The 26,120-nt window shown below is 36.9% G+C and overlaps 5 protein-coding genes across 9 annotated transcripts; all 5 read right to left on the minus strand.

The window, feature by feature from the left end:
• Positions 1-1,139: 1,139 nt before the first annotated feature.
• Positions 1,140-4,260, minus strand: LOC121792750 (pentatricopeptide repeat-containing protein At1g80270, mitochondrial-like). The gene is made up of 3 exons (XM_042190824.1): positions 4,121-4,260; positions 3,126-3,696; positions 1,140-2,577 (listed from the first exon to the last, which is right to left on the minus strand). The coding sequence occupies exons 1-3, from the start codon at positions 4,153-4,155 to the stop codon at positions 1,330-1,332; spliced, it is 1,854 nt and encodes a 617-aa protein (XP_042046758.1). The 5' UTR covers positions 4,156-4,260; the 3' UTR covers positions 1,140-1,329.
• Positions 4,261-5,867: 1,607 nt separating this feature from the next.
• LOC121792758 (phosphatidylinositol/phosphatidylcholine transfer protein SFH12-like) lies at positions 5,868-8,331 on the minus strand. 2 transcript variants are annotated; one of them, XM_042190835.1, is made up of 7 exons: positions 7,518-8,331; positions 7,220-7,312; positions 6,793-7,062; positions 6,635-6,712; positions 6,455-6,556; positions 6,314-6,363; positions 5,868-6,224 (listed from the first exon to the last, which is right to left on the minus strand). In XM_042190835.1, exons 1-7 carry the CDS (start codon positions 7,584-7,586, stop codon positions 6,113-6,115), a joined length of 774 nt encoding a protein of 257 aa, XP_042046769.1. In that variant the 5' UTR covers positions 7,587-8,331; the 3' UTR covers positions 5,868-6,112. The 2 variants fall into 2 exon arrangements, with proteins under 2 accessions (XP_042046769.1, XP_042046770.1); XM_042190836.1 differs by having other exon boundaries at positions 7,220-7,419; positions 7,518-8,328.
• Positions 8,332-9,470: 1,139 nt separating this feature from the next.
• LOC121792757 (bifunctional nuclease 2-like) lies at positions 9,471-13,143 on the minus strand. 2 transcript variants are annotated; one of them, XM_042190833.1, is made up of 11 exons: positions 12,825-13,143; positions 11,931-12,243; positions 11,610-11,780; positions 11,463-11,512; positions 11,292-11,348; positions 11,136-11,201; positions 10,959-11,033; positions 10,499-10,617; positions 10,101-10,192; positions 9,782-9,841; positions 9,471-9,688 (listed from the first exon to the last, which is right to left on the minus strand). In XM_042190833.1, exons 2-10 carry the CDS (start codon positions 12,220-12,222, stop codon positions 9,789-9,791), a joined length of 975 nt encoding a protein of 324 aa, XP_042046767.1. In that variant the 5' UTR covers positions 12,223-12,243; positions 12,825-13,143; the 3' UTR covers positions 9,471-9,688; positions 9,782-9,788. The 2 variants fall into 2 exon arrangements, with proteins under 2 accessions (XP_042046767.1, XP_042046766.1); XM_042190832.1 differs by having other exon boundaries at positions 9,471-9,841.
• A 2,498-nt stretch (positions 13,144-15,641) lies between these two features.
• Positions 15,642-20,949, minus strand: LOC121792749 (polygalacturonate 4-alpha-galacturonosyltransferase-like). Of its 3 annotated transcripts, none has more exons than XM_042190823.1 (10): positions 20,553-20,949; positions 19,181-19,215; positions 19,033-19,095; positions 18,796-18,930; positions 18,635-18,701; positions 18,493-18,536; positions 18,034-18,368; positions 17,585-17,942; positions 16,431-17,018; positions 15,642-16,257 (listed from the first exon to the last, which is right to left on the minus strand). In XM_042190823.1, the coding sequence occupies exons 1-10, from the start codon at positions 20,701-20,703 to the stop codon at positions 15,982-15,984; spliced, it is 2,052 nt and encodes a 683-aa protein (XP_042046757.1). In that variant the 5' UTR covers positions 20,704-20,949; the 3' UTR covers positions 15,642-15,981. The 3 variants fall into 3 exon arrangements, with proteins under 3 accessions (XP_042046757.1, XP_042046755.1, XP_042046756.1); XM_042190821.1 differs by having other exon boundaries at positions 18,493-18,539; positions 20,553-20,948; XM_042190822.1 differs by having other exon boundaries at positions 18,493-18,539; positions 19,033-19,092; positions 20,553-20,947.
• Positions 20,950-21,978: 1,029 nt separating this feature from the next.
• On the minus strand, positions 21,979-24,491 carry LOC121792760 (histone deacetylase complex subunit SAP18-like). Its single transcript, XM_042190838.1, has 6 exons — positions 24,295-24,491; positions 23,555-23,587; positions 23,363-23,473; positions 22,797-22,892; positions 22,486-22,563; positions 21,979-22,241 (listed from the first exon to the last, which is right to left on the minus strand). The coding sequence occupies exons 1-6, from the start codon at positions 24,409-24,411 to the stop codon at positions 22,200-22,202; spliced, it is 477 nt and encodes a 158-aa protein (XP_042046772.1). The 5' UTR covers positions 24,412-24,491; the 3' UTR covers positions 21,979-22,199.
• Positions 24,492-26,120: the final 1,629 nt, after the last annotated feature.

The following is a 26,120-nucleotide window of genomic DNA, read 5'->3' on the forward strand; positions in this document are numbered from 1 at the left end:
AATTTCATAGACATTAATTATTTTATCATTAGATTAATGAGTGCACAAGTTTGTATTTGATTTTTGTATGCATGTTTGGTAGGTGTATCTATGTGTGTTCAATGTGAACCCTGATTGTAGTGGCTACGATTGCGAAGAAAAGAGGTGACAAACAATGATAAATGAAAAAAAAACAAATATAATGAGATAATGGGTAGTTATGTAGTATAATATATGTTGTATGGCTTGCTAAATAATTAAATATAATGTGACGCGTGACTAATTGGTGTATGGTATGGTTGGTGTGGTGACTTATTATTAGTATGAATGAAGTTATACCCTACTTTTGTTAAATTTGATGGGGAATTATCTGATTTAAGGTCAATTGCCAACAATGCAAGATTTTTAATATTTTGGTTTATGTGGTGCTACATAATACTCCCCACCGATAAAAAAAACATTGATCTTTTTTTCAATTTCGTATACGATTGCATTTTCAATAAAAAACATGCTTATTTGTAGTTAAAAACAACGTCAACCTCGAAATAGCAAATAATATCAATAAAGTAACAATGATACCGTCAAAACAACTATAAATAACTTTCTTTCATTGAGGACTAAACATAATATCACCAAATAAACTATGGAGTATAAAATTAATTTTTCCACACATTCATTTTAAAATTTTACAAGATTCTATTGATAATTTTACTCAGCATCTTTAGAGAAATGAACAATGAGATTCAATATCAAAAAGAAATAAATCAAATAATAGATTTTATTTAGAATAAATAGCATAGTGTTAAAATAAAATCCTGATAATACTGTATATGATATATTTATACTTTCACTATTGATCAACTATACAAATATTATAGTGGCATGTTTGCTTTCCAAAAAAGCAAAATTTTAAAATGAACTAGTGTGGCACCATCGTTGATGCTATATGTGTATTGCTTCTTTCATTTTCATTTGGAGTAGTAAATAACCTAACATATTGTAACACAGTTAGTAGTGCTGACCTTGAAGTCACAGGTTTAAATCCCGCTACCTGCTGAGAGACTTTCAGCCTTAATCACCCGATCGAACATGATTAGTCAGATTTCATCAAAGGTGGGTTCGAAACACTATGATCAAACCCAATAAAAAAACAAATTAGATAGGAGGCTATAGAATTGGCCATCGTTATTGCACGATCTTCATTATGGAGAAGATATCTAGGCTGTGCGAACTAATTTGCTTTCAACATTAACAGCAATCATCCAAAAAACCATCAATCCTAATAAAAATAATGAACAAAACAGCAAGTCATTAGCAGTTTCATCTTCATCAGCAATCACCGAAAAACTATCACTCCAGCAGATCATCCACCCGTGACTTCCCTAGCGCATCGAGTTTCCGCAACTCGCTGTTAATCGCTCTATTCGGAAAGATATTATCAGCCTTCATCCTATCCCTGAACCCGTAAGCCGGCTTCTTCGCCTTCACATAGGCATGGAGGAGCGAGTGGTATTGACGGGTACGCGACTCGTAACCGGCGCCCTTCATCATCTGGAATATCTTCTCCGTATTGTGCACATCTCCTCTCTCTGCATACTTATCCATGATGGCAAGGAAGGAAGTGAACATAGGTTTCCCCACCTTCTTCTTTATGGCCTTCACTAATATGGAATCAGCTTTCTCGACTTCTCCAGCCCCCACATAGAGCTTCACAAGTGAGTCCCAAATCAGCGGCCCAAGATGGCATCCGTCGCTGGCCATTTGGTTCACAAGTTCCTTCCCCTTCGTCAGCATCTTGTGATTTGAGTAGACCTTTAGCAGAGCAGTGTAATGCTTTGAGGAGGGCTTCTTGACCTTCTCTACCAGTTTGTTGAAGGCTTCCTCGGCTTTTTCTATCTTATTGAGCTGCCCCCAAGCTCCGATTGCAGATACGCAGTCTTCCAACCATGGATCTGACTCACAGAGTTTCCAGATCCTCTCAACCTCATCAGCCTTTCCAAGGGAAGCATAGATAGGCATCAATAAACGACAAGCCCAGCGATTCTTTTCCAGACCATCCCCTTCTATCTCTTTCAACAAAGCCTCAGCTTTGTCTTCTAATCCGGCAGTAGCATAGTACTGCGCCAAGGATGTCTGGATTTGAGAGCTAGGTTTCAGCCCTTCAGCCTTCATTGTCTCAACTATTTGTTCCATCCCCTCAATGTCCCTGGACTGCCCTTTCACATCAATCAATATCTGGTAAGTGAAAACAGTCGGTTTAACATTTTCCTTCTCCATCAGCAGAAGCACATCAGCAATTTTCTTCCTATCAACTCTCTTGTACAGAAGCAGCAGCTGGTTGCAAGAGAAACTCGTAACAGTAAGTCCTAAATCTTTGATTTTGTTGAACAACTCTTCAGCTTTCTTCACGTTTGTGGCGGACACAGCATTGGCCAACAGAGTGCGGTAAACAGTTTCAGTTCTAAATGATTCAGGAAGACGCTTAACGTAATTTTCTGCCTTAAATATGCCATGTACTTTAGAAATTAGATCCACACGAGAAACATAATTTGCCTGGGTAAATTCAATATGTTTGCTTGATTCCAACCACTCTGACAACTGCAAAAGATAAAGATATAATAAGTGAGAACATCATAATGATTTGATGGAAACAGTAAAGTAGAAATTTATTATGTCTATGTAAGAACAAAATGTAAAGCTCGATTATTTAGCCATTTTTTCAAAATATTTGATGATTGAGAGAACCAATCAACTTCTAAGCAAAGAATGAAAATTATTATAGATGCCAGTGTTTCAACCAAAATTTTGAAAGCCAAGTACACTAGAATGATAATGTCTAACAAAGTGACAGCTTTATAAATACAGACTAGATAGCCTAGAACTAATTGAAGATTTAGATAGTTCAGGTAAGTTTTCTCGCTATAGCTGAATGCGGGGGGAAAGTTCATTCATAAAGATACTAGAGTGATAAAATTATTTCCTCAGCAAATGGTTAATGAAGCTTGGCCCTCTGAGCTTCAGTTTCTGAACACCCCTCATCAATGAATCTTATTAGTAACCTATTTTCAATTTCATTATAACATTGTTATTTCTTTGAAGAAGAAAAAGCGCCCATCTAAATATCATTCAAACTATGTAAATATTACCTGCAAGGCCTTGACAAACAGTTTCCGTCTACGAAGAATATCCATTGCTAACTGTGCCTCAGATTCGGTTACTTCCTTACCATCTTCAACCCATTTCTCCAAAACCTTGCTTACTGGTGAGGTTGGAGCAGCTAGTATAGCCTTACACATCGCCGATGAGGCTTTAGCTCTGGTTAATTTATCTTTTTTACCATCAGTTTCAGAACCAGGTGTATCCAATTCGTTCAGTTCATCCTCAGACAGCTCTGATCCAGAGCCTGAACCATCATCACTCTCGTCTCCAGAAGCCGCTTCTTCAACTGAGTTCTGTGGAGCTTCAAGCTCCGAAAATCCATCCTCCAAGTCCTCTCCATTTCCATTAGCATCAACCTGGGACGAAAAAGTTCTGACTTCCCTGTTCGACTTTGGGAAACCAGATGACTTGCTATAATACCTCGTACAGGATAGCAACCCATCAAATATTGTTTCACGAGGTGCAATTATTGCAGCATTAGAAGTCTCTGAACAACATCCTGCAAACTCCGTTTTCCCACGGAAAATTCGACCAGACCTTGAAGGTGATCCTTTGTTCCTGCAACCCACACACACAGAGTATTATGACAATATTCAATTTGAAGTGAGTAAACAGCCAAGAATAAAATAAACCGAGGCCACACCAGATGAATGTGAAATAAAGCTAATTGAATTTAAAACAGGCTCCATACACTAAGAAAAAAAACAAATTTACCCCAAACAAAAACAAGGTTTAACAAATGGTTTATAGTTAATAATCTGAAAATCAAACAAACAGGGAGGAGGGGAATGAGACAGCCACCTATACCTATAGCACCGAAAAATGCAAAGTGAGAAATGAAAAATCCCAAATTCCGTAAGCAAATCGAACACGCGGCAGTGGACTGGAAGAAGAAACAGAACACAGAACACAGAACACAAATCGAAAATGGATTCAGACGATGAATACGGGGATGGATAGGATTTGAGGAAAAGCGATTTACCTGAACTGATTGGAGGCTCTGCGAATTGCCCACATTATCTCAAATCTTCTTGATCGAAATGAGTATTGAGTAACAGTGGAACGGACAGAGTAAACCCTAGTATAAACCCTCTTCTCGTTTGGTTGTATTGTTAGTCCCTACAGTTTTTTTTATGAAGTGTGTGCTTTTCATGAAAGTGGGCTTTTCCATTTGTTTTGTGTTTGATTGTTACTTGGATCCATTGAAAATGGGCTTTTAAAACTGTTTGATTCATGCTTGGGCTTGTATGAAACACAATAGCTATTGTGAAGTTGCCCCTTCATGGATTTAAATTACAAATTTATCCTTGGTTCCAGTTGACCATAATCTGATTGAACAATTTTCCATTCCAGCCTCTGACTTGCAGTACACTTTGGTTTGGAGTGAATAAAAATTATATCTCATGATTAAATATGTGTTATATTGAGTTTGCAAGATTTGAATCTTATAATTTAATTTAGATGGATAATTATATAATAATAAGTTATAGCAACTAAATTCTCCCTTGTGAATGATTCTCGTATTTATGAATGATCTTTCTTTGTAACCGGAGACAACCTGATTTTGCCAATATGGAAACGGACCATCGAAGCATGCAAACAAATGTACTACTACTAGTTTATTGCTAATCCAATCGTGCAAAAAATAGTAATCAATGAAACAATATTTGATAATATTATAAATTGACTACTCACCCTCTTAAAAGGTCTTATAAGAAAGGAGGATTATCCACATTTATACAAACTAGATAAGATTTTCACCAAGTTGATAAGAGATAAGATTTAAACATTTAACACCCCCTAAATTATACCATGTGAATTATCTACTCTATGTCATTACGGCCCATACGTGTAGGGGCATGTTAAAATCTCTAAAATTTGTCTCACACTGACTTGGTAATGATCATATCTCATTTATATAACAGTGGATAATCCTCCCTTCTTATGAGGCATTTTAAGGGAATGAATGACTCATTTCTAATATGGTATTAGAGCAGGCCCAAGACGATGATGGTTCTTATCTCTTGTCTTGCTTACCCACGTGATAGAAGTCTGATGTGTATCTACACATGCAGGGGCGTGTTAAATGTCTAAATCTTGTTTCACGTCGACTTAGTGAAGATCTCATCTAATCTATATAAGTGTGAATAATCCTTCCACTTTATAAGGCCTTTTAAAGAAGTGAATGTCTCATTTCTAATATGATTTCATAGCGGGCCCATATCGATGATGGATACTATATTTTTAAATCTCATGTAAAAAAATGCCTCACGTATATGGACGAAGGAAATACTAGATGTTTATTCACTTTTTATTTATGTTTCAATTTAATGATATTTTTTTACATTAAATAAAAACCAGAATTCTTTGTAGTTCTTTATCTGTCTCTATCACCTTTAAAGCCATGGATTCCACTTAAACACATATCAAAAGATGAAACTTAACTTGTGGAGTACTAAATACTTAATAAATGAAGTGAAAAATGGAACTTAACTTCTACTCAATACTACTATTAACATATAACGCAGCATTTACATCCAACCATTTTATATTACTAGCATTCATCCAGCAACACTAAAGGGACAAAACTTTTAACTTCAATTATATCAAGAGTATTTGTTAATATATTAAAATAAAGGGAAAATCAATTACTATAAAAGTTCTGACTTCTTTATTACCACAACAAGATGGAATTTTCTTTCTCAGAAGAGGGAAATCGAAAACGTAGCTTGCACAAGATAGAACAATCATTTAACCATAACATCAAGAAAGTTCAGTTAAGGGCAACACATGATCTATCTATGATATGCTGTTCCTTAAGGTTAATGTAGTTGTGAGGATCAACCAAACCAATGTCTCCTTGAACTTAGTGGAATTTACTTTATATACTATTGTTATATACATTTACAACAACTACTATATTTCATCAAGCAAGCCATAGCCCAGCCCAGCCCAGCAAAACATAGCTTATAAATCACTCTCCAGTGTAAGCCACAGATGTGTGTTTCCATGGACCTCTGTCTGAGTTGAGACACCCTCCTTCATTCCTACAGCAACAGCTCCCCCCAAGAAAATCGGGCAGCTCGCTGGTACCAAATCCAAATGTGTTCGACGAAATCATCAAAACTGGACTAGTTCAAGTACAATACAAGTACAAACAGATAGCTACACTGACCTTTTATCAACCAGTTCAAGCAATTTGCTCTGGTACTTGCTGCCAATAACCTAACAATGCATCACAAAAAACACCCTTTTTCACTCATAAACTAGAGAGATATGCACAAGTGGTTGATGCAGCTCTTGGCAACATATATACCTGAATCTTGGACACTGTATGAGGGTCAAGGAAGCACTTGACGACGTTCCAAAGCAACTTAAAGCCGGGGCTGGCATTCACAATCACCATTTCAGAGAGGGTCTGCGAATCACCACCAAAATGAACATATATAGCCTATGATTAAATCAAAACAATGCACATATTTTTTGAGTTTTATACCTCAGGATAGTTGTCGTTGAAGATCTTGCGCAGCTGCAGAAGAACCTTCTGCACTGGACTAGTGAAACTCTTGAAACTCTGCACATGTGATCAAATACCTGATCAATGAATTGGATAAAAGAAGAGAACTAATAGAGAGAAATTCAATCAATTACTACCACAGCTTGAACATCGAGGATGGCGATGCTCCTGTTGATGTGTTTGTTTGCAGCGGCGGAGCAGGCAGGGAATCTGACTTTGATTGTCTTCTCATACTGCTGCGTTTGGTACAGGACATAACGTTCGAGTGTGGTGACCTTCATGAGCCCTTCCACATCGAGCTTCCCCAATCTCTCAATGTAGACAGGCCGTCCCCGCCTGTCTATGCCGTGGTAACCGTGAGGGTAATATCGCTTCACTTCGCACAGCTTCTTATAATCGAACTCCTCCTGAACACATACAAACACTTTAAATCTAACGTGATCCAAACATGATTCAACAAGCAATTCTTCATCGCGGAGTGTCAGAAATCGGATTTATGTGAAACATTTAACAACTTAAATGTGCATAGAGTGAGTAATTGAGAAATTTTCAAGCTGAATCGACCTTTACAGCAGCGGCGGCGGTGGTTAGATTTTGACTCCAATCAAGCGTCTCAGGAAGCATTTCTGGCTTCTCCATTTTGCAGAATCCTTCAGTCTGATGATTATAATTGAACAGAATTTTGAAACTAGCACAAATCGATCGTGAACTCACAGAAACTCTTTTTGTATCTAACGTGATCCAAACATGATTCAACGAAATTTCTGTTTTGCGGAGTATCAGAAATTGGAATTATGTGAAAATTCAACGAATTAAATGTGCATGAGAGTGAGTAGTTGAGAAAATTTCAAGTTGAATTTACCTTGGCGGCGGCGGTGGTGAGATTTTGACTCCGAGCAAGCGTCTCAGGCAGCATTTCTGGCTTCTCCATTTTGCAGAAGCGTTCAGTCTGCCGATTGTAATTGAGTAGAGTTTCGAACAGTATGATAAACTAACACAAATCGATCGTGAAAAAGCAAATTGATAGCGAGAAATAGTTAGAGGATTTTGAATCCGATGATTAGCAGAAACAAAACAGTTAAAAGGAAAAACAAAATGACTGGAATGAAGAAGGAGAAGGAGGAGGCTAGGGACTATCATGGCCGGGGGGGTGGGGCCCGGGAGCCACGTGGCGCGAAGCTGATGGTGCGGGATTCGCCTTTTTGGCGGGAATATGCTTCTCTGCGAAACCGAATAACGTAACGTCTTTGAATTTCGTTTGTATTTTTATTGCGATCAGTTATACTTAATCCTCCCACTATTATTATGTTGTCGTTTTCATGCAGCAAAAACGTATGGTGGTGATGAGTGGATATTACCTACCAAAATAGTAAACATAATCATGTGGATAAATTGGTATTGATACAAAGACGTGCACATGTGCTTTAACACAAACGTAGATTAGGAGCCTGCGGACTGCGGGTAAAATGACTCTCCAGACAATATAAGGTTGACCGTCGATATGAGCTCACACGAAGGCTTTACAGCATCACCAACCATTTCTACTAAACTCAGACTCATTTTTCACGTAGTAATCCACGGCCTCCAATTACATCTTCTGGGGTGGATTTGTGATGAAACCAGTATATAGGTTGCAAACTGTGGTTCAATTTATTTAAAGGAAGAGAACTCTTACTTCACTTAAATGGTGTCTTATGCAATGGTTGTTCTAATCAAATAACAATTCAGTAGGTATTCCAATGCAACCAAATTGAAATGCCCCCAAGGTACCATAAGAGCCAAAATTATGTAATTGAATATATTCGATGAAATTTAACTTTGACATAATTGAGACACTACAAACAAGATTATCTTTTCTGCCAAAGATCGTTTCAGATTTAACTTGTTGTGTAATATATTTCTTCATGTGTGATTATTTAAGACTCAACAAAAAGAAATGTTGACATATTTGCAGAGTTCGAAAGCAGAAAATTGGTCAAAATATGCAACAAGTTTTGAAAAATAATTTTAGCAGTAAATCACTTGAGTTCTTTGTCTAAGAATTCAAAGGCAGCTACATCTTTAATTATGAAGTTCTTAAAAAACTATCAATAAGTGTTAGAATCGTCGACGACAACATTAGTTTGATATTGTCCGCTTTGGGTCAAGCCCGCACGGATTTGTTTTTGGATCACTCCCAAAAAGCCTCAAACTAATTGGGGTTGGACAGAAATTATATACACCTTCCAACTTCCCTCACCCCTCACTCATCCGATGTGGGACGGGTTTATAACCCAACAAATTATATACACCTTCCAACTTCCCTCACTCATTCGATGTGGGACGGATTTGTAACCCAACAAACCTCCCCTCAAACCGAGACCACATTGGGAACGCAGTTGACACGAACATGTGTCCCTCAAACCGAGACCACATCCTTCCAACTTCCCTCACTCATCCGATGTGGGACGAGTTTGTAACCCAATAGTAAGAACGAAGAAAACTACTCCATTCTTTTTCCAATTTTTATTCCTATGAAATCATTTACTATGATGGTGGTAACTCAAACTCACGACCTATTAGTTAAAAAGGGACCATTGTTCCAACTAAAACTACTCATCTTATTATAGTACAACTTCTCTGAAGAAGGTAAACAAGAATTGGACCGGAAAGGCATATAAGCAACAAAATCTATTCTTATTAAATCAGAAAATGAGTAAGAGCTTTAAGCGCAAGAGCCGAACATATGAACATATATACAGACTCTTCACTCTCGACTCATTTACTCGTGATTATAGTGACTCGAAACCTCGCCCTATTGGTTGGTGGGGGTGTCTAAAATGAACCAAACTGCATTTCATAACAAAGGGCTTTAAGCGCAGAAGAGTTGAATGTATGAACATACGGAATAGATCAGTACATAACAAAGTTCATCTATACACGAAGCGAATATACATATATAAACTTAAATGAAGGGCCAAACACAGTTGATTACTCGATGTTTGGCTGACCAGTGATATATCTATGTACAAAAGCTATCCCACTGCAGTCCCCCTGAAACCAGAAGCAGAATGAACTACCTCTGCATTGTATAACGTATCATGGTGTTGTAACGAGATGAGCATATGGAGAGAACATGATACTGACCCGTGTATCATGCCCAGTTTCTCTTGGCCCGAAGCTGAGTCAGCTTGTCTCTCCACAACGCTACAATAACCAGTCGAAATCATGTTATGCTAAACCATTCATTTTTATTAAGACAAACAAAATTAAGTTGTAAGTTGTGGGCTTATCTACGAGCTATGGGATCATATCGAGCTTAAGAACTGAAAAAGTCCCCGTCTCTACCAACAGTTTTGTTGGTGATCCTCAAAACTACTTGCTTAAAAAGTATTGTATAATGTTTCACTCGGATTATGAACATATGATATGATTTAGATGTTCTTGAAAATCACTTTAGCAATACCTGCATCCCTGTAGCGTTCTTCAACCGCGGCAATCAGCATGTTGCGCACGAAATTGAATTCTTTGGTCTGAATGCACGGTTGCCCTGTGGGTCTGCATCAACAATAACAGAAGTGGGACGAACCCTTTAGAAAACTCATTCAAATATTCAAATAATAAGATCACACATATATTAATGTGTTTTCAATTATCAGAGAATTAGTCTATCTTTTGATTTTCATGGGGTAACAACAAGAATCTTCCTTAGCATGCTCGTTTTCTAAATTGTACGAAGAAAAGTCATCCATAAGAAACTTAATATGTTTTCTAGGGATACAAAATATATCCATCCTCGAAGTGTAATGTGGTAATCTTACCCGAAACTGTGAATATAAAACACAGACGAGGCACATTTATTACCTATCCAGTTGAGTGAAAAACGGACCCTCTGATGATGAACTTTGAGCCAACACCTTTTCAGATTCAATAACCTTCATACCATCACTACATGCCAGCAACTTGTTGACTTGGATTGGCACCTGTAAATTTGATAACAGTCACGAGCACATTATGAGTCGATTCGTGTCTCGTATTACTAACTTTAATTAGGCACCATCAGAACTATATACTACAACAATATTTATGAACAACAGGGGATCCTAAGATAGGGACATTGAGCTTTGAGTGCTTAGTCCATGACATATTAAGCAGATGGTGAAAACAATAAGTTACGAATGTCTATACGATATTATGAGATACTGACACAAGCAGAATTGTAGCTTCCAATTAGGTTCAGCACAAACATTATTTAAAAAAAATACTGTCCTTCAAATTTATGAACGGATGAGGGACTCTCCCCATTGTAATTTTTCATCATTACCTTGCATCTCACCGCTATGTTAATGGCATCCGAGGGACGAAGATCAAAGCATACGGTATCAGCTTCATTATCCAGCTTAAATCACCACAAATATTTTATCAGAAAAAGTATTATTACAAAACCTGGATGTAACTCCAAGTATTCTACAGTTTCACCATGATCAACAAGGTAGTTTACCTTTGCAAGATGTAACTCGGCAAAGTACGCCTCCTGCACCCTCTTGGTGACACGTACAAGCTTCACCTGGAAAAGAAAAAGGTGCACTAAGCAATCCAACGTTTGAAACGGATTCTGGCAAAGATAAGTCAAAGATAGTCTAAGTGTTCGACTCACTGTATATCCCATCTTGTCAACCATATCTTTCACCACTTGATACATAGTTGGCCTAGCCTGAACGACAAGCCACAAATTTGCTACGGTCAGAAGGAAATTCGAGCAAGAGAAAATTTTGTTCCCTAAGTCTGGTAGTAGGCTTAAAAAAGAACTACAAAAGTGTGCACATACAATTTGTACATTGCGCACAGCGGCCATGAGGAGCACACTGGGCATCTCCACTGAAACAAAATCAACGACATCAATGAATAAAAGAGACTTTGAAAGACTAATATGCAGCCACTATAAGACAGATGACAATATTATCGCATCACGTACAAACAATAATCGGGAGAAGAAGACCAGTTCCGTCTTCCATCTTCAAGACGATTGCAGGATGTGGAGCATAGTCGGGCAGATGGCCTCCTTGAGGGTTATTGTGAGCACATTTCAAATACCCTCCGTCCCTCATCTTGATCACGAAACCGTCTGCGCCACTTCTCACCTCAACTATTTGAAACATTCAAACACTCCCGATTATTGGCATTTCTCAAGTGGATTGTGTTTATAAGTGATCAAAACCGGTCATCAGTGACATAAATAACAATTTCAACACACAAATCACACAAGAAGCCGCCAAACAGAACAGAAAATAGTTACCGGCTTCAACGACACTTGAATTCACATAATCTGCATTACTCTCACTGAAGTTTTCTGCCATGCTACCATTACCATCTGATGAAGAACTGAAACTACAGCGGATTGGTCTGCAACTCCTCAAATTCTGTTGGTAACTGACATTAGCCACGCCGCTGTTGAGTCCCTTCAGCCCCCAGAATCCACTTCTAATCAACTTAGCTTTTAGCAGAGGCGAATCAACGGGTACAGAGTATACCCCGGTTTGCTTTGCACGAACCACGGGACAAACTACAGGGCCGTGTATCGAAGCCATCTCAAATCCTTTGAAATGCACCTGAGTGTGTTCATTGATGAAGATCACAAGCATACAATCCATCAAGTTCAGTTAAAAAATTGTCAAATATTGAAAATTGAAAATACTATCTATAAATGCAGCTTCTATCTATATATCTACATAGATAACAGAATTTCTCAAGTGTATTAACAGAACACATCCAAAATTAGCCATCTTCATTATGTGGGCTGTTACATTATGAATTTATGATTATTTAGCTTTAGTTCATAACAAGATAAAATAAAGATACAATCTTTCAGTTTTGTTCATGATTAAAGCAAAGATATCATCACAAACATCAAAATATAGCCTACTAAAGAAAGATCAATCTCTATCATATGAGTCAACGAACACAAAATTACTGTTAAGTATCACTCATAAAATGTTTGCAAGTTTAATCAATCCAAACAAAATTTCAATCCAAAATATTCAAACATGGCTCTTTATTCCTTAACTACAGAACAAGAGATACTATTCAACTAGATTCCAATTTCTAAGAGACCATCAATCACAACAAGAATCAAGAATCTCTCTCTTCCCCCTCCTCTCTCTCTCTCTCTAAACAGTATGTGACATTTTACCTGATCTTCCTCAAAAGTGGTAGAAGAGAAATTCTTCAGCTAGTTTTCCGCAAAGATCAAATTTTTATTTGATCAAAATCAAGAAAAATAGACAATCGAGGCAAGGAAGGGAAAGGGGAAAGCGAAGAGAGAAGGGATCAAAAATTGATAAGCAACGGGAGAAAAGAGAAAAGAGAAAAGTGGAAGAAGAAGAAGAAGAAGAAGAAGCGGTGTGTCAGAGAAGTGTAGAAGAAGATAAGGGTTCAATGATTTTTTTTTTTAATTTTCTGACAAAATTAATTAGATCATGAGATTATGACTCCACGCAATAGGTTGATCTCTCTTCAAGTCTCTCTCTTTATGTTATGTGAATTGTGATGTGGCTAAAGACGGATGTGCCCTTTGAATACCTATAGCATTTCGCCATTTCCATTTTCATGGATGTTAAAAGAAATATCTTTACACAGATATTTTATTCAAATCCCTTTCCCTTTCATGTTCTTGAAGAATCTTTTTCGGTTTCCTATAAAAAACAAATTGTTGAAGCATTAGTCTAGGTTTTGTAGTTATCAATAGTTCCAAATTTCAATAGGTTACATCTTTAGCTGGATTCTTCTTCACTCTTCTTCTCCACTCAAATTGAATCGTAATTGCCTTATCATCCAATTAATCTACCTACAAACCATTTTATATTTAAATTAATCTCTTTATAAAATGGAGAGGACCCACTAATATTAAGCTTTTTTAAAGATTATTTTGTGAAGGGTGTTTATGTCATTCTTTGAAGAAGGAGATGACGTCATGGAAGAGGTGACAGCAACCCCGCCGCCGCCGGCAAGAAATGTTAGATGGCAGAGAAGAGTGCCAGGTGTAAGAAAAATATGGATAAGGAGTTGATTCTGCGTGTAACCCACTCGAATGCCCTACAAATATCCTCCTCTATATCACTTTTTCTTTTTTCCTTTTCCTTTTTTAGATTTATGTAATTTATTTACTACTCCTATATTATTTAAAAAATTTTATCTTTATTTAATCAAATAAAATTAAATATATTGATATTTATTTTACAAGTAAAATTTTATAATTAAAATTATTATAAGTGTGCCAAAGTCAAACAATAAAATCGGTTTAAGGGAAAATGGATATTGCACAAAAAAGTAAAAGAAAAAAAAATAAATACTCCTTCCGTCCACTCCACGAAGAATAATCTCAATTTATCATTTTGTGATGTCCACAAAAATAGTCTTATTTCCTAAAAATAGAAAGTTTCTCTCTCATACTTTATCAATTTTTTCTCTTCTATTCCATATTCTACTTACTTTTTCTCTATATATCTTTTATTTTACCTATTTTTTCATTCTCTTTTACTTTGCCAATTTTTCATTAAAACACGTGTCGTCCACAAATGAGATTATTTTTCATGGATGGATGGAGTATTACAAAAGGGGAAAAGAGAAAAAAAGAAAGTAAGAAATATTTAGCGCATGCAACACCAATCACACAATGACTGCAACTCTGCATGCAATACGCACGTTCGAGCTGGGCAAGAGAAGCATATGCGCACGTCGAGAGAGGAGGCATACACGCTAAGAAAGTAAGAAAAACATGGCGCACGCAACACCAATCACACAACGGCTGCACGCAATACACGCATCCGAGTGAGGAGGCATACAAGCTCCACACTCAGTGCTTCCTCACGAAAACATGCTTCCCAGAAACTTTCTTCACTATGGTCATGGTGCCTCCCAATTTTGAAGCTTCTACAAGAAAATGAACCGTGGGTGTCCTAACTTACTACCCCTTTCTCACATTTGAAGATTAAACTAGCAAATCCAAGATCTACTATGTAATCCGATATATATAGCCATTAATGTCTCATCTTTGCACTAAAAAAAGTTCAAACATATCTCTGGACTTGTTATATACAGATGCTAATAATTGTAGCTTTTAGCACAATTTTATTAATTACTTAAAACTTTGACTGATTAATTCGTCATTAAATGATTGGACGAAGGTGCAAAAACATTCAAACACTCCACTTCCCCCAATTAAATGTACAATTACATTCCTCATGCATTAACCGTACACAAATTTATCAAAGGTATAAAATACATATGTTATTTCCCAAAGAGAAAAATAAATTTGCATGAATTGTATATAAACTACCTCTTAATTTAGTTTTATTTTTAGTGATATAATTTCATGATTAAATTATCACTAGTGAGTATATAATTTTGAATACTCTTTAATATTGTTATTATAGGAAAAGATATCATAGGTTTATAGGATGATTTAAATATGGCAATACTCAAATGGAATCTCTTATCTCATTATATAAAATATATATAAAAAAAAGCATGTTTTCCATATTGAAAATGGAATTACATACTGCCTTCGTCTCCTCCAATACGTGTCCACTTTGATTCTGGCACGAATTTTAAGAAATCCAAAAAAAAAGTGAGCTAAAAAAATAATGGAATATAAATCTCACTTATATATATTAATTTTATAATAAAATGAGAGTGAAATGATGAGTTAGTAAATTATGGGGTTTACTTACCATTTATGAATAAAAAGTGAAAGTGGACAATTAATGGAAAATTGAGAAAAATGACAAAAGTGGACAATTAATGGGGAACTTCCCCAGGAGGATATCTTCTATGACAAAATTACCCCAAATATGCACGATGTTGCACGGACACTTTCTCATGTACATGCCCCAAAAAACATTTCCGAAGTACATTGACCGTTTAAACTAAAATAACTTGCGCATGCTCTCTCTCTCTCTCCATATATTCATCTTATCACAAATTATTCTCATAAACAACAAAAACAAAATAAATTGAATATAAAGTATTGAATTTATTCAATTCGTTTCCCTCACTTCATAGCTAGCAATAACCACAACCACAATGACAAGTTTACACAAGGAAATAAATACCTAAGTCCCATTAAATCTTACATCTAAACATTAAGTAGGGTGTTCAAAGAATACAATTAGCAACTCCATCATCCTTATCTAACAACAAGCACATTTTCCGTGAGCAAGTAAACAAGGATGAGCCGCCGCTAAGAGTTTAATCTTTCGTTTAAAGACAAATTCCAATTGCAGGAACTTTGCTTCACCAGATTTAATCCAGCTATACCAGCTTGCTGATCAGCCTGTTCCAACGCTCCATCATTCGCTCAGTTTGCAGTTGCGTACATATGGGTGGTCGTACTTTACATACTTGGTCCAATATGGCTTATACTTGGTCATTGCCAGTTCTAACCATGGTTTCATGTTCCCATTGTAATGTACAACGGCTGCATTCTCTATGTCTGTCTTGTCAATGCTGGGATTGTAACCCAGACCAAGCACGTGCCATGACTTTTCGAGTGGATGAGTCAGCCCGTAAAAGGTAATCAGACCTGGAGGTAGAGTCCCAAGCTTCCACAGCACCCTGTCTTCATTCTAACAACAACAAAGCAACAAATGAACTTTGGATTAAACTTTGTTATCATATATGTTACTCCACAACTTCCAGAAAGTCACCTTCTCCTCCAACCAATGCACACATACACTAAAAATGGTACACATACAAACATTGATAATTATCAGAAGAGAAAAAAGAATACAAGTCATACCATATTCTGCCATTTGTGGTATATGCCGGTTATATCCTTCTTCTTCCACTCCTTTAGATCGAACATGTTCATTCCATATGCCCATCCACAAGCATTGGGATCAAAGTTCTTAGAAATGTGGGGATTGGAGAAGTTCAGATATTTGTCAAACCGATGGAAGCTCTCACCACATGTTTCAACTGCACCATTAACTTTTCCATGGAGATCAACCGACCAAAGCCCAGTCAAGTCTTTCTGAACAACAATGTCATCATCAAGGAAAAGAATTTTGTCCAATTTAGGATAGACCTGTGGGAGATAGAACCTTAGATGGTTAAGCATTGAAAGATACTTTGGGTTCCTGTACTTCAGGTTAGAGGAACCAGCAGATAGTGTGGTGGGATGAGCCGCCTTGAAATAGTACTCTTTCATAGCAGCAGACTCCAATTGACGTAGAACAGGACAATATGATGAGTTCAGCCACTTGAATTCATCTACATTTTCAACATGGATTGTAGCTTTACCCGGGGGATTCAATAGAAACCACATATTCATCGCACCAAAGTTCAACTTATCAGTAACAAGATGGAAAACGTGTTTCCCAGGATCCTACAAGTCAAGAAAAATGCTTTTCTTAAGGAGCAGAAGCAAAATGTCAAGAAACATATATTTGGCTTGGCAGCAGTGGCTCAGACTGAATAGAAAACACCGCTACTTACCACTACATGCAAACAACATATTAGTACATGCATAATATATGTTGACCAATAGTGGCAGGACAAACATTAGGTGGGTGCATGTATATTGTGCACTAGAATACTATTCACAAAGCCAATGTTAAGGATAACTTCTGTACACATGCATGCATCTGTGCCTATACGTAAGAAATTGCACAGCAATTGTTCTTATGGATACACAACCTTATGGCAATGTATGTTTATCAAAGTAGATTTGTAGACACTATGTGCCAAATGGACCTACAACTCTACAAGCATCTCCATATGTACTGTACAGCACTTCAAACTGCATTTTACCAAATAAATATAATACAAGATTGATAATAATATTGCTTGATAATAGCCAAGATACTATCTTAATACTACAAAGCAAAGATGGCACTAGACCCATAAACCTAGTTGTAGCATGAGAAAACATGGACCAGTAGGATATTATACCTTGGCATTCATAATTGCTGAGTTGACCACTACTGAAGCAGCAAGAACATTATCCGAAAATAGGGCATAATGGTAAAGATTTGGGTTTTCCAGATTCTCACTCCGAGGGAACTTTCTTTTCTCAGGTGGGAGGAGGTAATAATCTATAGTCAAGCGCATGGCCAGACAGTGAAGCCCATTTGGTATTGTCTTTGCAGCTAGCTGGCTAAGGAATGTGCTCTGCTTTTTCAGACTCCTGACTTGCTCATCCGCAGATTGCAGCATGGCTCTTAGTTTCCCAGTGACAAGGTTGCAGTTGTACAATTCCTCTTTAGCTTTAGACAGCACTTGGCCCATCAGTTTAATCTTTTCAGGTGCACTGCCATAAGTATATTTGATGTTCACACAATATATAGATACAGGAATTTAGCATTCAGCTGACAAACATAGACAATGTTTACACCCATTACCTGTGATGCAGATCAGAATCAACATTTGCATCTCCTAGAGAACGCTGGCTTTCCTTGAGCCGATTCTGCAACTCATTGGCCAAATCAGTCTTGTTTTTCATCCTTGCAAGACTTGTATATACCCTTGCCATTATCATTTGATCACGTATCAAGCGTATAGTTGAATCAGTGTTTTCACTATCAATGTCTCTCCTCCAGATGCTATATTTCCCTAAAACTGCAGAGTCCACTGATTTAGAACGCTCAATGGCAGCATTTTCCAGCTTTACAGTCACTTCATCATCTTGTTTAAGCATGTCAGCAACACGCTTTTCAAGCCTTTTTTCTCTCAGTTGCTGCAGAGTTATTGCAAAGTCAGTGAATCATGCTATAGTTAATATAGGCAAAATAACCAGGAGTATAAAATAACAGTCACTCTTCAGTGAAAGAGAGTAGACAGGAACCAGTCCAGGGACTTACTCTTCGAGCCAATTTAGCTGGTGTCTCAAAGAAAATGGAATTATCTTCTGTAATGAAAAAGGATAGTCATATCAAACATCTAATTCAAATGAAACAACAAAATCAAACATTGTTCATGTATATTTTGCAGAAAAACCTATACCATTTGAAGTACGTTCCTCCTTAAATCTAGATTTTTCTTGTTTGGTCTTCAAAGCTTCTCCAGTGACCTTAAGTTACAAAAGTAAGAAAAATAAATTTAATGATTCTGCGATCTTAATGTCATTTGTCCACTAACTAAAGTAAAATTATGCTGATGCTGACCTCAGCAGAAGTGGCATTATCAGCAGACCTTTTGTACCCAGCTACTTTCCAAGAGGCGGACAATTTCTCTTTTCGAAAAAAGTCGATATTTAAAGGCCCCAAATCATTTGCACTGGCATTAATCACGTCAATTACCTATAAGAATGATTAAATCAGTAGATAACACATAACAAAATCAAAGGTACAAAAATTTAAACCAGCATTTGCTCAATTAAAATGAGACTTGCGAGGACCTACATCTTTCGAGAATAAAGAATTAAGATGTTGCAATGCCAGCCTCCTTCTCCAATCTAAATCCTGCTAAAAGTAATACCTTCTCATTAAACTACACATATGAGCCAAACACCAGAAATATGGCAAACTTAAAAAGGTGCCAGCGAGATACCTGTCTGCTGGACAATATTGATAATTCATTTTGACCTGCAGAGTCATAGGTTCATATTAATAGTCAAGTCCGAGAAAATGAATAACATTTAATCATAGATGCGCAAGCTTAAGAACTAAAAGAGTAAATGTAGAATTCACTGTTTCTGATGACCATAGATGACAGATGGGGAAAATATAAATGGTTTGAAAAGGCACAAGGTTTAGCAACATATCCAATGAACTTATATGGAACAGCTCCATCTATACTTTTTCCTAATCTGCATATTATGCAGATTCTATGTGTGTGTGCCTCTGAGTGTGTGAAAGAGAGAGATAGAGACAGGAAGAGAGGAAGGGGGCAGAGATTACGAATAACAGAGAATATAAAGCAATAAATACATCACACAACTGAAACAAATAGAGGGTTCTAATAACTCTCAACTCCACCACCCTGGATCTATGTTGCTAACTTGCTACATTCAGAAACAGGCTCACATGGAGTATATAATTTTTCTATGCCTGTGAACATTCTACACCCTAACACTATCTCCTGTAGATTTTCTATGCCTGTGAAACTAAGGGGGCAGTACCATGATCATTCAGCGAAACTTGCTAACAAAACCACCTTCATTCATCTGAATATCTGCGTGCAATACCTATTCTTCTTTGCCAACAACCATTTCAAGAAGTCTACCTAAATGAAAAGAAAGAAACAGACGCAGAATACCTAAATGTAAACTGACCCCAGAACTCTTAATGGGGTAGCTTTTATCATAATAATGAAGCAAACACAGCTTGCCAATCATATAGTAGGATCAAAGCATAAGACCAAAAAACTGAGACAGTGGCTGCACAACATCTGAGTTATCTGTTATACCTTCAAATCTTTCATGATGCCAATCACCCAAATCTCAACATGAATTTTTGAGAGAGAAATAACCCACATGTAGATGTGAACTGCAACAGAAGAAACTCTACTCCTCACAGACATTTTTTTTAAAAGCATCAACTAAGATAAAATCTGGGCAGTATCCAGCTAAATTAGGTGTTAAGGTTACTAGTGATGTTGAGTTTTAACGAACCATTTTCAATTTCGTATCCAGTAAGAATACATCATGTCTCATAAAAGTCAGTTATCGCCAATGCTTTAAATCCAATAGCATTAATCCATTGAAAATGAAAGAACGCATCCGTTTCATACATACGCTCCTCATTACTAAATTTATGATCTATAATCAAGTACTAGGTTTAGAAATTCACGATTAAATACTATTAACTCCAATCGCTCATAACACGATTCCCCAGTCCGTAAAATCAATTCACCCCAGCTGCAAACCCCCCCCCCCAAAAAAAAAACAGTAACAAAACAAAACAGCTCAACAAAGACTAACCGGAAGAGGCGGTGACGAAAAGGCCGCGGCCGACGAATAGAAAGGAGAAGGAGACGAATGTGAGGAAAAAGACGAAGATGGAAGCTAACACGCGAGATCCAATTCCTTTACTCTTGCCCCCGCCAGATTGTGATGCCCTCTTAGTCGCCATGCCCTATCATAGACCTTCAAAAGCATCCACAGGTGGAATCGGTGAAAATCGCGCCACGCATTCAACTCTAAAGAGAGAAAATCGCGACGCACGACAAATTTTAGAAGAAGATCTCGGAATATCGTTCAGGCTACTTGATTGAAGTTCGTGATTTAGCGCAATGTGTAAATCTGGATTCACTAGAACACACAGTAAAGCGTGAAGAGATAGATAATTTGAGGAGCGATCTGGATATTCGGGTCGGGTTTGCGGCAAACCAGCTTTTTTTATAATTAATTTATAAAGATTTAGTATTAGGAGGCATTAGTTATTAGTAATATGATTACTCTAATTTAATGATTATTAAACAAAACCAAATTTGTTTTGAATGTAATTAATTTTTTGCTATATTTTTTGTGACAGAATTAAGAGATGTTCGCTCATGCACGTACCGTGATAATGACCGTAATTAATAAAAAAAAGACGTCTTTATTAAGCTAGATTATAATTTGATTATGTTCAGCTAGTTCTTGAATTATTTAATTCATGCTGGAATAAATGAAACGTTTAATGGATTGATTTGATTGACAGGGAATGTGACTCTAAATCATTCTATAGTCTAATCTAAAATTACACAGGAGTAGTTTTTTGGGATTAAAAGCAAAATGATTATTAGATTATGTGTATCCTCTCATATAAAAAAATTAATCTGAAACACAATTGATACGTGAATCATACTACTACTTGATTCACATTGAATGAAGAGAACACCAGTCAAACCCCAATAAGGTATCATCATAAAACGAGTCGGACCTCACAAGATTTCACCATAAGTATTTAAGTTAATATCTTTAACTTCACATTTAATCTGAGACAATCTACCAATGAATATCTTAACCGATTCATCATGTTTTGTAAAGTTATCACATGAGTTTAATTAGTGATCATTTACTTTTATAAAAAATAATTGTACTATAAATTAAGCATTTGGCAAATCGAATGTGATTAAGATAAAATCCAACAGGAACAATGGCAGATTTAGAAGAAGGTTATCTAAAGTCAGAGACTGGGGGATCACCATTCTTATTCCTGGCAATGGATGACAAACAAAGAGCCAAGTTGACCAGTGGTTAGAGCAGAACTACCACACCATGAGTTCATGGTAGATAAGAACTCCAAATTAATGTAGTTTTCTCATCTCCTGTAGGCTAACGGTGGGGTCTGTCGACCCCATTATCACACAAATACTTTATATAACCCCAACAAAGGGGGAAGGAAGTAGAGCAGCATCATAAATGGACCAAGCAATTTCAATTTTCTGTTGGCATTTCTCAAAAGAACAACTCATGTACTCTACAAATCTATCCATCAAACGAAGCTCCAAGTAGAATTCACATCATTCCTAGATCTAACTCACAAAGGTCTATTACAGACACGAGCAAAATGTGATTCTACCTAAAGAGAGATGCGGTTGGTTATGCTCACAATAAGATTCAGCACCACAGCAGCAGCAAGGATCACTGAGGCAGGGTTATTGCCACATCCAAGTAATCGCCTATCTGTATAGACATAAAAAAAAACCCAATAAGAGTTTAACCTGCTTTAGAAAACTCCCAAAAAGTTCACACGTTTCAGCAAAAAATATAGTTGAACATTCTATTTTACAGATTGAAACGGTTTACGAAATTTTGGGTAGATGAACAGGTCTTTGTTGTGTTGTTCATCAAAAGGCATATTAGTTAGTGTAACAGTGTTGAGACTAAATTTATGCTACCTAAGGTTCAAGGGGAAAAACAAGGTTACCTGAAAGCTAAGATCACCCAGTGCCTTGCTTCCGCTATCAGGCCGCCTTGCATTAGGGTAAGAAAATGTTCTCCCCACCTTCATAAAACAAATAGAATCATCTCAAACGCAGAATCAATAATTTGCTTTTGTATTTTCAGAGACTGCTCAATGTCATAAAGTGTATATTTGCAGGCTAGAACTGATTTATAGTATTTGTTAATCAAATCACCATTATTGAACAAAAAACAATAGCAGGAACCGTTGGTTACCAAGAGCGAAAAAATGAGAAGATATGCGAACCCACAATTGTTTGTAACAAGAAAACTGACCTCTCTAACAACAAAACGACCACGTTTATCAGGATAGACAAAAGCAAAAGACAGCATTGCATCTCGTCTTCTTGCTTCAGGAGCTACCTCTTTAACCTGCAGGGTGACAAAAGGCGTCATTGAAAAGAGAGCAAACATATAAGGAATGCAGAGGATGGATTACTATAATCATTTGTTCGTCCTATAATTACTAATCATTACTCACACAAATATAGAACAGTACAACCTAATAATGGATGCTAAGTGGCTAAGCTAATAAGAATTTTCCCAAGTCCCAAACAAAAACACGGGGCTATTCCATTCTTCAAAACCTTTTCCAGGATGTTGCAAATTACTGTCTCGAGAATTATATAAGTGCTCAGTGATGCTAACCAAGTTAATAATGAGAATAAATCAATATGGTGTGACATAGAAGCATAGACAGAATCTGATTCTGCCTCAACTAATATTTTTTTCCTTGCATCCCAAAATGGGGTTCTCGAAACCATGCAAGTACATATACACTACTTAGAGACAAAAGAGGGTATAAACAGAAATAACGAAGATAATCGCAGTACTTATCATACCAGATCAGTCAATTCACGCAAGGTTGCATCCATCCATGTATATATTTGGACCTCATCTTTGGGCTCCTTGCCCCTCACTGCAAAATCTTCATCAGTATGATGGCCTCCAACCTGTTCAAAGTTTTGGTTCCGTAGATTAGGAAAATTTGTTAACAGAAAGCATAAGACTGCTTTTCAAAATGGGAAGCATACCTTGGTGAAAACTCGAAGCAATAATGGACAAGTCTGTGGAACAATCAGCAAGCAAACAGGGTGAAAGTCAAATCAGCATTGCAAAATAAAAAAAGAACAGCATAAGTATACATTGAATAAGAGGAACATAGTTTTCAAAGAAAAAAAGAAAACATAAGCCAGACGAGTTATCCTGATACTTCAACAAACATAAAAACCTGCTAAAACATAGAGATCAGAAACAAGTCCCCTAACCCAAGAGAATCATAAATGAAGGAAGATTGATCCCTGCTTCATTTACATAATCAATATAAAGGGTGAAAGCTTGGCTTACATTTGTGTTTGTAGCAAAACTTTAGCAAAGGAAATTCCTACCATTCTATTTTAAGTTTTTCTCGAATATGGAACTAAATTTTCAGAGCTTGCAACACAAATTTCGAAACTGAAATTCTCACCTGCTAAAGAATTAAACGTCTAGCCATTGAGCAATTTCAATTAATCCAACATATCAGAAATATTGCATTTGCATTCCATTATCCCAAATTACTGATAATTCTAAACATATCCCCCGAGTCCTAAACCCTAGCTCGCGCAAGTAATTAGGTTCTTAAACAGGCATTGCAAATGTATCGCGAAGATATTGCGAGCAAAATCATAGAAATGAACAGTTAAGCCGAGAAACCCTAGATATAAAGTCACAAACGAGAAACGGCAGAATCAAAATCGAGAGCGTGCAGGGATGGAAGGAGGAGAGAGAGAACCTTCTCACGATCGACAGGTTCAGGGCGAGGCGGGGGCCTGGCAGCTGGAGGCGGAGGCAGGCCTCTTCCCGGCGGAGCCATGGGTCCTCTTCCCGGTCTTCTCTGAATTTCTGCCATCACTCAATGCCCTGCTGCGACTGTAAAGTGTGGTTTGCAGTTTTGGTTTCAATATGGAGTACAATTTGAAAGCCCGTTTTGAGAAAGCCCGCATTAAAGGATACCATCATAGAAGTAGGGCTGCAAAAATAATTTTTATTGGGATTTTTCGTTTCGTATATCTAAATAAATTCTAGGTTTTTTATAAGGAAAAAATACAAATTTCTAATAATAAATAAATAATTTAAATTATATAATGGTATATTTTTGGATACCAATTATATTGATTGTGGAAAAACTAAACTACTCTTTAATTATAGCTTGGGGTATTTTAGTAAAAAAAAATGAAAAAAATGTTAAATTACTTTACATGTGCAAAGTACAATGTTTATGGACTTTCTTTCTTCATTTAACTAATTTATCACAATTTTCTTAGATCTCGTGCAGAATGAATACGCCTTACTTAAACTTGAGACAGAGAGAGTCGTTTATTTGGTGTTAAGATGCTAATTCGTCAAGAAATAATTAATTAGTGATATTATCACTCTCTTGACATTAATGTTATCTCTTTCGAAGTTGATAATACTTTTAACAATAATCCTCGTATGTATTCCTAGTATATGTTTTTGTTACTAGTACTCTAATTGTTTCTATCGATCATGTCGCAGTTGCTTCTGGCAATGCCGATGATGAAAATACCCTTAACTTGTTGGGCCCGCCCATCGTTAATATCCTAGATTCGCCACGAGTCACATCTATCCAAATAAATCCTAACAATAAAAGATAAATTTATATACAAATTTGGCTTATTTCATATTAAATTACTGATTATATGTTACATCAAATTGTAAAAAAAACCATCAATTTTGCATTAGCGAGGACGTGACACTAAATTGAAAGTCCACCCTGACTAGATCACTTATTAAATTCGAATTCAATAGTCCTTTGATCACTTTTTCACTAGTATAGTGATACGACCCTACGTCGTATCCTGTTTCACCGGCGTCCTAACGAAGGATCGGCGGTAGCAAGAACCGGCTGTGCGCGGAAATTCCTCTCCGTCGGGCAGCGCGAGATCTTAGTAAAAGATAATTCTCAACTAGTCGTTGGGCAAAAGATTAATATTGTATTTCGTTGATTCCTTCAAATGATCACATTCTTCCCTATTTATAATACTAAATCCGAACTTATCGAACAAGAAATAAATATACGTAAAGATATGCAAAATCTTAATAAATCTAAACTAATTAAATGAAGAATCGTATCAACTCTCCCCCGATTAAAATCCACCTTGTCCTCAAGGTGGAAATTACGAAGCAACAACGGTAGTCGGTAGCAGAAGCTTTGGTGAGGCGTCTCCTCCTGGATCGAACACACGCCAAATAGGCAAACGTCTCCCGACATAGTAATCCTCATCAAAGTCCTGAACATTTGTGAAGACAACTGGTTTTGCCGGCATGTTTAGCCCGATGTTAAATGTCTTTGTGGCTAGCAAGCACTTCATAACTCCTCCATATGGCAGCTCCTTATCATCATCCGACAGCATATTCAAAGCATTCCAAAGAACATTGTCAATGTGCAGCTTCTCATCTTCATCTTCACCAGTCCCAAACTGCAGATCAACATCCCCGGCACCATAATACTCCTCACCAAATGTTTCACCGGATTTATCGCTGTTTCCTCTAGACAATCCGGAATCATCACCACCATCCACATTTCCAGAATATGAA

Source organism: Salvia splendens, chromosome 2, assembly GCF_004379255.2.
Source record: "Salvia splendens isolate huo1 chromosome 2, SspV2, whole genome shotgun sequence".
Classification (NCBI taxonomy): domain Eukaryota; kingdom Viridiplantae; phylum Streptophyta; class Magnoliopsida; order Lamiales; family Lamiaceae; genus Salvia; species Salvia splendens.

Coding starts and splice junctions, on each gene's coding strand:
- LOC121792750 (XM_042190824.1), bottom strand. CDS start 4,155: ATGTGGGCAATTCGCAGAGCCTCCAATCAGTTCAG. Junction 3,697..4,120: donor AGAGCCTCCAATCAGTTCAG/GTAAATCGCTTT, acceptor TGTGGGTTGCAG/GAACAAAGGATCACCTTCAA. Junction 2,578..3,125: donor TGTTTGTCAAGGCCTTGCAG/GTAATATTTACA, acceptor TATCTTTTGCAG/TTGTCAGAGTGGTTGGAATC.
- LOC121792758 (XM_042190835.1), bottom strand. CDS start 7,586: ATGGAGAAGCCAGAAATGCTGCCTGAGACGCTTGCTCGGAGTCAAAAT. Junction 7,313..7,517: donor TCACCACCGCCGCCGCCAAG/GTAAATTCAACT, acceptor TATAATCATCAG/ACTGAAGGATTCTGCAAAAT. Junction 6,713..6,792: donor TCCTCGATGTTCAAGCTGTG/GTAGTAATTGAT, acceptor TCACATGTGCAG/AGTTTCAAGAGTTTCACTAG.
- LOC121792757 (XM_042190833.1), bottom strand. CDS start 12,222: ATGGCTTCGATACACGGCCCTGTAGTTTGTCCCGTGGTTCGTGCAAAG. Junction 11,513..11,609: donor TCTTCTCCCGATTATTGTTT/GTACGTGATGCG, acceptor ATTTTGTTTCAG/TGGAGATGCCCAGTGTGCTC. Junction 11,034..11,135: donor CCGAGTTACATCTTGCAAAG/GTAAACTACCTT, acceptor TGGTGATTTAAG/CTGGATAATGAAGCTGATAC.
- LOC121792749 (XM_042190821.1), bottom strand. CDS start 20,703: ATGGCGACTAAGAGGGCATCACAATCTGGCGGGGGCAAGAGTAAAGGA. Junction 18,702..18,795: donor ATAATGCCACTTCTGCTGAG/GTCAGCATCAGC, acceptor TTGTAACTTAAG/GTCACTGGAGAAGCTTTGAA. Junction 18,369..18,492: donor CAGCTAAATTGGCTCGAAGA/GTAAGTCCCTGG, acceptor ATAACTCTGCAG/CAACTGAGAGAAAAAAGGCT.
- LOC121792760 (XM_042190838.1), bottom strand. CDS start 24,411: ATGGCAGAAATTCAGAGAAGACCGGGAAGAGGACCCATGGCTCCGCCG. Junction 22,893..23,362: donor TGCGTGAATTGACTGATCTG/GTATGATAAGTA, acceptor GTCACCCTGCAG/GTTAAAGAGGTAGCTCCTGA. Junction 22,242..22,485: donor TGGGTGATCTTAGCTTTCAG/GTAACCTTGTTT, acceptor ATGTCTATACAG/ATAGGCGATTACTTGGATGT.